Source organism: Cricetulus griseus, chromosome 2, assembly GCF_003668045.3.
Source record: "Cricetulus griseus strain 17A/GY chromosome 2, alternate assembly CriGri-PICRH-1.0, whole genome shotgun sequence".
In the NCBI taxonomy this organism is placed as follows: Eukaryota; Metazoa; Chordata; class Mammalia; order Rodentia; family Cricetidae; genus Cricetulus; species Cricetulus griseus.
Window position 1 is genome coordinate 158,360,736 of NC_048595.1, and position 12,490 is coordinate 158,373,225.

Here is a 12,490-nt window from a genome sequence, read left to right on the forward strand (position 1 = left end):
TTTAATCATCATCTGCTGTTCCTGGCTCTTTGTTAATGGAAAGAGATGCTTTTCCATCCCGGTTTCCTTTAGCAAAATGATTCTGTAACCTCTGAAAGGGAAAGTAACTTTATCTCTATGATAAACAAGTGACTTCTAGGGAAATCTGAACTCTGTAGAACTCTCTTCAGCTAAGTACCTTCCCAGATATTTTTAGAAGTAAAGCAGGATATGAAATGTGAGTACATTAGTCAGATAAATATAGCTATTAGCCTAGTCTTTAAAGTTTGCAGATTGAATTAGCAGTGTTTACTTTGTGGGGACATCTTGGGTTTTTCAAACGTAAGAGTGATTTCTTGCTCATTAAATCATTTTGCTATGTCATTTAACTGTAGAGTTATAAAAACTAATTATACAGCTTTATTAAAAATAGTTAAAATATCTTTTTAAAATGATACCAAACCCATCTTAACAGTCCATTCTCTAAAATTGTACAAATAGTGAATTTTATTTTATTTTTTCTTTTCATTTTTTATTTAAATTAGAAACAAGATTATTTTACATGTCAATCCCAGTTCCCTCTGCCTCCCCCCGCCCCCAACAAACACCCTACCTCTCCCATACCCTTTCAGCTCCCCAGGGAGGGTGAGGCCTTCCATAGGGGGTCTTCAGAGTCTGTCACATCTTTTGGGATAGGGCGTAGGCCCACCCTCTTGTGGCTCAGGGAGTATCCCTCTATGTGGAATGGGCTCCCAAAGTCTATTCAAACAGTGAATTGTATGTAAATTAATTTATCTGTAGCACTGGGAATGGATTCTCAAGCCTCCAGCTTGCCAGGCAAGCACCTTACCACTAAGCTTTATCCTCAGGCCTGTAAGGAGTGATTTTTATCTTGGCAACTTCAAGACCTGCTTTTAATTTCCCCACGTAGCAGAAATTATTTGCATTATTTATTAATGCATTTTTTGGAAACATCTTTTTGTTATTGACAATATCTTTGAAGTAATGTTTGTGTACTTATAGTTTGCCCTTTTGTGCTCCACATTACCCTGTATGCAAAAGTTTTTTGCTGATGGTAGAACATTTTACTTTTTGTGCCTCTGGGTCATCAGTAACACAATAAGGTCTGGAAACAAAGCAACTTCCTCCTGGATTAACTTGATCAACAGTGAACCCAAATTTGAATTCTGTGGTTCCCTCCTCATGTCTTATATGTCTATAGTCTGTTGTCTTGTGTCTTATCTGTCTGTCCCTGCTGCCTGTGAGTTATGCCTATGTCTGATATATAAATTTGTGCATAATTCTGATATGTGTGTTTGTGTGTGTATGTCCAAAGTCTGTTGTGCCTGTCCCTAACAAAGAGCTTTTGAACAGCACACAAAATACAGTATGGGAAAGGGACGAGAGATTGTTTACAGAAAATTTTAACAGTTTTACCAGGGAAGAACTTATTTGACTGATTCACCTGACCCAGAACAGCATTTAAAACTGTAAACAGGTACTGTCAACTTATATCCATGTTACTTCCAACATCTTTTGGCTATTTGTTGTATAAGGTGGCTTTCAGACAGTTGGCTGCTTTCATCAAATGATCACCACAACATGTATATACACACATATATTACTCTGGATCAGGGGCATGGAAAAATGCATAACTTAAGGTTAAAGCTATGCATTTAGCTTAGGTTGTAAAAGCTGATTACACAAGAAGTCCAAGGGATAGTAAGTTTGGTTACACTATTCTCTTATGGGCAGGTTAAACTTAAACAAGCATAGTACATAGTAGGAGAACAGGGGTTAAGTATATAGTCTTAGATGATGTCAAGGCATATTATTAACTAGATGGCAAAGTTGGGAAAAAGTTTGTTCTCTTTGAATGCATGAGATCTTCTCAGAAAAATGTGTTAATACAATCTGTTCCTTACATAGTATCTTGTCTTGAAATTTCCCTGATATTACGTGGAAAGTGGTCAGAATAGTAACCAGGTTTTGCTTTAATATTGCTGGCTTACTATCATTATAAAGTTTTCGTTTTTGAGTACTTTAGATTTAAATATTGCTGGGCATGGTGCACATGCCTTTAATCCAGAACACAGGAGGCAGAGGCAGGCAGAGCTCTTTGAGTTTGAGGCCAGCCTGGTCTACAGAGTGAGTTCTAGGACACCCAGGGCCACACAGAGAAATCCTGTCTCAAAAGACCAAAAAAAAAAAAGATCTTACATACATACTTTAAAAATTGTTACTGTATAAAAGTAGGAGTTTTGTGCTGATAAATGTAGGGACTAGTTCTTTAATTTTCTTTTAAATTTATTTATTTTACATCCTGACCACAGTTCCCTGACCACAGTTCCCCTCCCTCCTCTCCTACTACTTCCCCCATCTGTTTCTATTCAGAAAAGGGCAGGCCCCCATGGATATCAACAAAACATGGCATACCAAGTTGCAGCAAGACTGAGTACCTCCCCTTGTATTAAGGCTGGGCAAGGTAAACCCAATATGAGAAATAGGCTCCCAAAAGCCAGCAGAAGAGTCAGACAGCCCATGTTCCCACTGTTAGGAGTACCAAATGCAGACCAAGCCACACAACTGTAATACACATGCAAAGGGCCCAAGTCAGTCCCATGCAGGCTCCCTAGTTGTTGGTTCAGTCTCTGTGAGCCCCTATAAGCTCAGGTTAGCTGATTCTGTGAATTTTGTTGTGATGACCTTGACCCCTCTCACCTCTACAATCCTTCCTCCCTCTCTTTAGTAGGATTCCCCAAACTATGCCTAATGTTTGCATTTGTTTCCATCAGTTACTAGATGAAGGCTCTCTGATGACAGGCACTAATCTGGAGTTCAGAATGCTTGGCCTCTGGTGTAGTAGGAGGAAATAAAATGACAAGGAGAGGAGAGGCACTTGGGGTTAAGCTGGGTGGGTATAGGCAGGGAAGGGGCTAATTATTTTCTTAAAATAAAAATTAAGTTTGAACCTTTATGTAGGAATAAAAGAAGTTATCTACTTGAAATGGTTAATAGGAATTATTTGCCTTTATGTCATGTTAAATAAGAGCATATGTTATAAGTTATGGGTACAAAATAAAGTTGTTTATTAAATGCAAAAGGAAAATACAGGCATGTCCAACAGGGGTCAAGTACATCACAAGAAAACCCACAGAAACAACTAACCTGGGTTATAGGAGCTCACAGAGTCAGAACTGACAATCAGGGAATCTATGTGGGACTGACCTAGATCCTCTGCATATATGTGACAGTTGTGTAGCCTGGTCTACTTGTAGGACTCTTAAGAATGGGTGCATGGGCTGTCTCTTACTCTTTTGCTGGTTTAGGATCCTATTGCTTATATAACCGAGTTGTCTTGCCCAGCCTTAATACAAGGAGAAGTGCTTAGTCTTACTGCAACTTGATATACCATGAAAGGCCTGCCCCCTTTCTGGACAGAAAAAGAGGAGGAATGAATGGGGGCAGTTGGAAGGGAGGTAGAGGAAGGAATGGGAGGAGATGAGGGAAGGGACTGCAGTGGGGACGTGAAATAAATAAAGTTAATAATTTTTTTTAAAATAAATCTTTTTCCCTTCATCAAACTATTTATTTAGGGACTGGGTCTTACACTTTAGCTCAGGTTGTCCTAGAAGTTACTATCTAGTGACTACTACATGGTCTCAGATTTTTAGCTTCCCTCATGCTTCAGATTACTTAATGTTGGAATCATAGGTATGAGCCACCATATCTATGTCCCTAAATAAGTTTTTGTCAATAACCAGTGCTTTGCAGAACAATTTGTGCATATGTTATGCTTTTATAAACATTAAATATTTTATCAGAAACCAACTTTTTTTAAGGTGATATGAAAACAAGTTGTCCACTTTGGCAACGTTGTTGCAGTTGTATGTCTTTGTTCTCTTTCCTTAATCTTCACATAAACTATATTATATTATCATTTGGAGTCTGTAGTATATCTACAAAATCATAATTTATTTTAACCTTTCTGACCATTTTCAAGGGAACACAAGGTTTTCTATATTATTGATAGTGAATGTTATTTTGTTGGTCTGGCCTGGTAGATCTCAAGGTAGCCCTTCTGCTTACCAGGGTAAAGATTATTGCTATTTCCCAGGAGAGAGTGAGGTCTAATCTGTTGCATGTTAAAATAGGCCTCCAAGTGGAGTTTCAGATTTTAACTATCAGAAAAAAATCAGAAATCTTTTATGTCTGTCTGGATTTGTTTGCTTGTAGTTAAACTGTTAGCTCAATATATTTTATTCCCAAGTGTATACTTTCTAGTGTATATCTAGCATAAATATTTAAAGTGTAGTTCAAAGAAGATAGGACAACTATTGACATAGCAGAAACTCAGAAGGACCTTTATTTATTTATTTATTTATTTATTTATTTATTTATTTATTATTTATTATGTATTTTGAGTCAGGGTCTTGCTGTAACCCTGGTGGCCTGGCACTCACTGTGTGTAAGTAAAGCTCTTCTCTAACTCATAGAGATCTGCCTGCCTTCTATCTCCTGAGTGCTGAGATCGAGTGTGCACAACCATGCCTGGCCTAATCCTAACTTAATCAAGATCTTAGTGACTTTCTCACTTTTTCTTTCTCACACACAAAAAAGTGTGGGGTTAGGCAGTCCAGAATTAGAACTACTCAGGGGTCCAGTATTCTGGCAGCTAAGCTTACTGCTGTCAGTAGTTAGGTTTGGGGAGGAAAGCTTGGCTGTGTACCCTGTGGTAGACAAGGAAACATGTACCTACTTCTTTGCTGTGGAAAAGGGCATGTGCCCTTGATGATAGCATTTTATACATAATTGTTTTGGTTGATTTTCTTTACCCCATCTTCTCCCCTTTCTCCCCCTCTTGTATGCTTCTATACTGAGTAGAGCTGCTTTGTTTTGTCATATGTGTTCTATCACCCCCACACTGCTTTGTTTTGTCATATGTATTCTATCACACCCCCAACTCTTCCCCAAAACATCTCTGTCTCCTGTCTTGGGCACCTTTGTAATTTCATGACCTGTATGATGCTCATACCTACATTTTACCCATACATAAATTGAAAGCTAGGATACACATATGAGAGAACACATGTAGTATTTATCTTTCTGAGTATGGGTTACTTTACTTTTTCAGATGCAACTATTTTTCTGAAAATTTTAATTTCTTTACTGCTAAATAATGTTGTATAGATCCATCACATTTGAATTATTCTTTTCCTTGCTATTGTGAGTAGAACAGCAATAATCACTGGTAGGAGATAGAGAACTTTGAATATATCCTCAGGAATGTGTCTGAGTCATATGGTGGTTCTGCTTCTGAGAAGCTTTCATACTGAGTTCTTCGTGGTTATATCTGTTTAACACTCCACCAACCCTCCATTCTCACTATCATTTGTCATTTGTGTTGGTTTGTTTTGATGAAAGCCATTGTATCTGGGGTAACAGAATCTCAGAATAGTTTTAATTTGCATTTTCTTTGTGGATGTAAAAATGTAGACCATTTTAAAAATATTAGTTGCCCATTTGTATGTCTGTTTCGTATCCTGGAATTTTACTGAAAATGTTTATCAGATAGAAAAGTTTTCTGGTGAAGTCTGTAAGACCTTTCATCTGGAAATAAGGATATTTTGGACTTTATTTTCCTGTCTGTATCCCTTCTACATTTTTATCTTGTCTTAGTGCTTTAGCTAAGACTTCAAGCACTATAAAAATGGAGTAAACATCCTTGTCTTGTCCAGATTTTAAAGGAAATGCTTTCAGGTTTTTTACTATCTAAGTGTAATGGCACTGTAATACATAGCTTTGACTATGTTGATGTATGTTCTGTCTAATCCTAATTTATATTAATTTTGCAGGGAGCATTGTGTGTGTGTGTGTGTGTGTGTGTGTGTGTGTGTGTGCGCGCGCGCGCATGCACACGCACGCACGTACATGCTGGAAGTCAAAATAGGACATCAGATCTTCTGGAATTAAAGTTACAGTATTGTAAGCTATCTGATAATGGGTACTGGGAAACCCACCTTGGGTCCTCTGGAAGAGAAGCAATTGCTCTTATCCACTAAGCCATTCTTCATTGCTATTTGTACTTTTTTAAGGATCTTTATCTGGAAGGGCAGTGCTAATTTAATAGAATGACTTTAGTGATATTCCTTCTCTATGTTTTAAGTTTTGATGTTAGATCTTTCTTAGATGTGTGATAGAACTAAGCAGTGAGTCTGTCTTGTCCTGTACTTTTATTAACTGCTTCAGTATCATTTCTCATTGTGGATGTAGGTTGTTTTCATCTTTTTTTAAAAAAGATTTTATTTATTTATTATGTATACAACATTCTGCTTCCATGTGTATCTCTACACCAGAAGAGGGCACCAGATCTCATAACGGATGGTTGTGAGCCACTGTGTGGTTGCTGGGAATTGAACTCAGGATATCTGGAAGAGCAGTCAGTGCTCTTAACTGCTGAGCCATCTCTCCAGCTCATCTTTTTAATTTTCATAGGTTATATGTGTCTAGGCCTTTATTCATTTCATTTGTATACTCTATTTTGCTTTATTTTATTGTTTGCTTTGTTTTCAAAATTCTCTCTTAAGGCTTCTTTCTATTTCACTGAAATCTGTAGTGATGTCCTCCTTTATCTCTAATTTCATTAGTTTGTACTTTCTCTTTCCTTTGGCCAGTTTGGCCAGGGATTTGTCAATATTGTTTTTTATTCTTCTTCTCCAAACAGTCTCACACACACACACACACACACACACACACACACACACACACACACACACACACACACACACATATTTCTTTTATTCTCCATTTTATTCATTCCTGCTCTGATCTTCCTGTTCTTCCTATCTACTGCTTTTAGATTTGGGTTCTTGTTTTTCTAGGAAATTGAGGTACATCATTAAAATTATTTATTTAAGGACTTTTTGAGTTTGTAGTATAGATTTTATAGCTGTTAATTCTCCTCTTAGAACTGCCTTAACTATATTCTGAGGATTGATTTTTGTTTCTTATTGACTTGCCATCTGTGTATTTATGGTCTACATATGTTTTCAGTTCATGTTTATATTATATAATGATAAAATCAGCATATTTAGTTTATTACCTTAAACATTATTTTTTTGTGGTACAAGTGGTGCAAACATTTACAAATCCTTTCTGCTGGCTTTTTAAGTACACAATTTTGTTTATTAGGATTTCTAGAGACTATTTTGGTATAATTAGGCTTTTTTCAGAATCACTGGCTTTTTAGTTCACTGGCTTTTTAGTTCTCCTTTTTAGAGATTCTGCTAATCCTTTAATCTTTGAAGTTGGAGCTACTAGGAAAGGAAATAGCTATGAATTATGAAAATATATTTGAGAAAATATCGAGGCTTCATGTTAAGAGGTTCTTAAGCCCTTCATTCTCATAGCTTACAGTATTCTCTCTACCCATGAGAGCTGGAATACTGTAGCATGAAATAGAACTGTGAATAATAAAATGAAACAGGATCGAGTACAGACACTTGTCATCACTAACTAGTTATCTGAAGCTTATGACAGTAACCATTGCCATCATCTAGTAGATACTCATCTCCAAAAATATGGATTTACCTGCATCCTTTATGAATATTTCTGTGAAGAGAAAGAAAATGTATGACAGGATAGGTGATGAGGTGAATATCTTTAGCTTCAGCTGGGAGGATCAAGAGGTTAGCCTGGGCAACATGATGAGACTGTATCCAAAGAAGAAGAGAAAAATCTATGTTAAGCAGTTAGGACAGTATTTAGTATATAGCAGGTGATGATGTGTTGTTTAAACTACTTTTCCTGGGATGAGATTTTAAAATATTGTAGATTTTTTTTGACTATACCATACTTAGCTTTTTTAATTTAAACAGTCCTAGAAATGTGCTTTATGTTTAGTGTTTAAAATTGGTATAATTCCTGGAGAGGTAGCTCAGCAGTTTAGAGCACTGCCTGCTCTTCTAGAGGACCAGAGTTTGATTCCCAACACCCTCATGGTAGCTCACAATATCTATAACTTAAGTTCCAGGGGATCCAACAACTTCTTCTGGCCTCCACAGGCACCAGGCACACATGTGATATACAGACTTATGTGCAGGCAAAACACCCACATATTTATGAAAAAAATCATTATATACACATCTTTTTAATGTCAGCCCTGGATGCTGGGAGCAGAGGGAAGAACCAGGCAAATCTCTGAGTTTGATGTTAGCCTGGTCTATATAGCAAATCTGAGGACAGCCAAGGTTATGATACTCTATCTAAACAAACAAACAAACAAACAAACAAACAAATAAAAATCATTATAAAAGCTTGAGAAATCACACAATTTATGATTAAATTATAGCAATCTAGCAATAAAAAGACTCCATAAAACATTTTTGCATTACAACAATCTATAAAGATTGTTGTCCAAGACAAAATTTCCTTTTATACATCCAGAGAAGAACATTTTGTTAACGTATTTATTCCAACTTCATTCCCCAAACAGGATAGGTAAATGGTGAGAAGTACATAATAATTCTGGCTCAGTTATAGAGAAAATTTGATTTTCCTGGCATTAAATTGTGTAGCTGATGTTGCTGTGTGTTTCAAATTATATAGGTGAAATTAGTGTGTTCAAAACTGCCATAGCAGGGCTAGAGAGACAGCTGAACAGTGAAGAATATGTGCTGCCCTCTGAAAGGACTTAAGCTCAGTTTCTAGCACCTATGGTGGGTAGACATACTTGTAATTAAAAATTAAAAATTGTATTTAAAAAGTTTCTGTGGAAGCAGCCACAGATGCTGTGAATGCATGAATACAGAGGTCTGGTTGTCTTCAGAAGACTCTGTTCCTTACTAGTCAACATTGTGGCATATGATGGCAGGGTGAGACTCTTCATGATCCTCCACCCTTGACCTTCCACCCCAACTGAGAAACATGGACAGTCGATGGCTTCTGCAGTGTTGGGATCTTTTCAGGATATGGACCCTAGTAGGTCAGCCAACCCTTCTGGTCAGATGTTCCCCCAACCCCCAACATGGGAGTGTGTAGGCAGAACATCTTGGACTCAGTGGGTTATTGAAGAAAAGAGAACAGGAAGTTGGGGGAGTGGGGAGGCAGAGGTGGGTCTGGGAGGAATTGAGAGAGGAGTGGGAGGGTGAATATGATCAAAATACATTGTATGATATTCTCAAAAAATTAAAAATATTTTAAAATTTTGAATCCATTTTAAAAACTGTCATAGTATCTTCAAGTTTTTTTTTTTTTTTTTAAGAAAAATGTCCCTTTAAGTAACTAAGTATACTGTGAAGACATGACACTTAATTGTGACATAAAGTAGCTATGAACAACCTGCAGGAGACCCTCATGGGAAGGCCTACTAACATTCCCCTTGTACGGGGTGTGGCTATACTGGGTATTGCTCGGCAGACTCAGATGCCTTCATGAGATCCTGTCATGTTATAATCCTTCCCCAAATCCTGAACAATAAAAACTCAGCAGACAGGAAAGGAAGCATTGATAGATTGAGTTTTCTTCTTTTGAGAAGTTACATGCCTTTGCTGGCATGTAACTCTAGGCAGAGAAGACTTGCCTCAAATGCTTGGAGATCTTCCCGTTTCTGTATGCACCACCATGTTCAGGGAGTTGACCTCTGTGTCACTCCCCCAGGTCATGAACCCAGTGAGTGATTCTTAGGCACCTTATGTGTTTGAACAAATGAGAGAAGTAGGAACAGAGTGTCTTTTTTATTTGTGGTCTGTGCCTGATGGCAAATGGGCACAGGAAAGGAGCAAAGAGAAAGCTGTGTGTGAGCTTGTCAAAATAATTTGCCTTTACTATACTTTAGTATTCTCTTACTTTGCTACAGTCAGCTGGCTGGGGTCCTTTACTCTCCCCACATGGGAATTGGGGGCAGGTGAGGAGAAGCTTTTGTCATCTTTGGTTTCTGGCAGCAGTTGGTGGCAACTACAGATAACTGCAAGCAACAGCACAGACACCTCACGTTGCAGCTTTGAATTGGGCTGTGGGGCCCTTTAGCCCCATGGTGGTGTTAAAACCTTGTGCAGCCAAGGAAGTGTCCTGATCCTTGACCATCATGGCTGGGCGGTCTTTAGAATTCTGCCAACAGCCAGGGCCTTTAGTTTCTTGTCCTTCACTCTTAACAGCCTTTTGTTCTTTAACTTCAGTTTTCAAGCCTCTCTTGCCTTCTTTTTACTTCTGCTTTTCTTAGTTGTTTCTGCCGCTTCTGGGCCACTACCTGGCTATTTTAGAGAATATTGCAGGACTTCTACTGCTGTAGCTCCCTTCTTTCATGTCATATCAGTAGCTAAGCTTACATGACTGAAGAGATCAAAAGCAGACAGAAGGTCACTTGAGAATTATTGAGCCTAATATTGCACTACCAGTGTCACTCAGGATGGTGCTGCTCCCAAAGTGATCCAACAGCCACCAAATAGGATATTTTGTATCAACCAGAGAAGACTTCTGGGCAAATAAATGAAAGACTATTCAAACCTGTTGTGACATTGTTCTTTGTGTGTCCCAGTTACAATAGACCCCACTGGGCCATCAGAGGATGTACTTTCCCTCTGACCTGGGTGCAGTGACACTTGTGATTGTGAAGACCTCAGCACAAGCTCTTACAAAGTCATGCCTGTGACTCTGCCTTCATGTACATTAGACATTGCTTACTCTTTGTTGGAAATAATAACCTCATTGTAAGCATTCTGTAGTTCTTTGACCATAAGAATAATACATGCTTTAATACCCCAAATCAATGAGTCAGTTTTAAGAACACTCAACTTAGGGCAAAAACCTACAACAAAGCACTTTTATATGGTACCCAAAGATTGTTTCCTGGTGATGCTCACAAAAGAAGTAATTGAGTAACCAATTGATGCAGGATGGCCCTGGACTCCCTTGTTGGGCCAAGTGCCTCACACAGTGTCTGCTTTAGTCCTTGCAGAAACATGTGCCCTCTAGTCTCAGAATGATTGTGGTAGGAGGGACTTCAAGTGCAAACCCATCTCCTGATTCCAAACTTAAGCAAGCAAGCTGTTTTCTTTTTTACTGGTGGAAATAAAAATCTAGCAGTCTTTTAAAATAGTTTCTTTTCCTTATTAGTTGATTGTAAAAAAAAAAAAAAAAGTTGGGGGCAGTTCTTGTGGGGGATAAAGAATAAACCCACACACTCTGTCTCAGTGGTTTCTATGTGTGATTTTTAAGCTGTATACACATATTGTAGGTTCAGTTTCTTTTCTCACATATAACTTAAAAATGACATGTAGCTCAAGCTGGCTTTGAACTTAGTTTTTCTGCCTCAGCCTACTGAGTGCTGTGATAGTAGGCTTGTACCTCCATGTCCAAACTGTTAGATTCATAAAGGATCTAAACAGTTTGGAGACCATCAGTCTAAGTCACTTGCCCCCTTTGTAGAATGAGAAAACTGTTCCTTAGCCCCTGTGATAGCTGTGGATCTTTGTGGTCTTTGTGTAGGTTTAAGGCTGTACTAATGTGTAGTAGAGTATGCTCGCTCCTGTTAAGAGTTCTGACTCTTGATGTTATTGCCAGGGTTTATTTTCATTGCCCCTGTGTTCACTCTAGGTTATATATGTATATGTTTTCTAACACTAAGAAATTTGATTTTCCTGTATGAAGCTCCTTGGAATCATAGGTTTGTTGCTAAACTCAGACTGCAGGTGTAGTAGTAAGCTCTTCATGTAAACAGGGAAGTCTACTGTCCCAATGACATTTTGTGAAGAACTACTATCTGTGTGGTCCATAACTTGTTTGTATGTGAAATTAGGTAGCATTCTTGTAGCACATAAGCTTTTGAAATGTGGGAAAGTATAGATAGGTTCCAGGGGTTATTTTATTAATAAGTTTTGAATCTCGACAGTGATTTTCTGTATTGAAGTTCTAATTTGCCATACTACCATGTTCTTGTTTTCTAGGGAATATCTTGGCAAACAGCTCCAGTCAGAGCAGCCTCAGACTGCTGCTGCCCGGAGCTGAGCTGACCTCTCCAGCTTTTCTGCACCTCCGATGGACCACTGGAGTGAGAACCTCAGTCCTTAGGGTCAAAAATGAATAGTTTTTAATTTAATGATAATTTCTGTTGTATAGCTTTTTGTAGTGGTAATTCCTGGGGGAATAAAGGTGTTTGCTTATTAAGTTGTATAAAAGTAGGTGCTGTCTGTATCTAGGGAAATATTACCGTTACTTACATTGCTTATAATTTCTGTATTTATTGTTCTCTGGAAATAAATATAATTAAAGGATTCTCACTCCAAACATGTTCTTTCATTTTGGTTATTTCTTATGTGGACTTTTAATAAAAGTTTTTTATTATGCTATTTCAAATCAAAATTAGGAGAATTATTCCCAAGTAATGATGGCAAGTAAATGTTTTGAAATAATCACTGATATTCTCTCTCCCTCCCTCTCCCCTCTTTTCTTCCCTCCTTCCCTCCCCCCCCTCCTCCCCCTCTCTCACCTCCCTTTCTCCACCTATATGGCATTT

General features: G+C 38.0%; 1 protein-coding gene across 4 annotated transcripts in view; it reads left to right on the forward strand.

The window, feature by feature from the left end:
- Positions 1 to 12,261, forward strand: part of Atp6v1h (ATPase H+ transporting V1 subunit H) — an 85,374-nt gene extending 73,113 nt beyond the window's left edge. For all 4 annotated transcript variants that reach the window (XM_035440033.1, XM_027398937.2, XM_027398938.2 and 1 more), the window contains one exon: positions 11,922 to 12,261. In XM_035440033.1, the coding sequence (XP_035295924.1) occupies positions 11,922 to 11,982 (61 nt within the window). In that variant the 3' untranslated portion in view covers positions 11,983 to 12,261. The remainder of the gene's footprint in view (positions 1 to 11,921) is intronic.
- Positions 12,262 to 12,490: the final 229 nt, after the last annotated feature.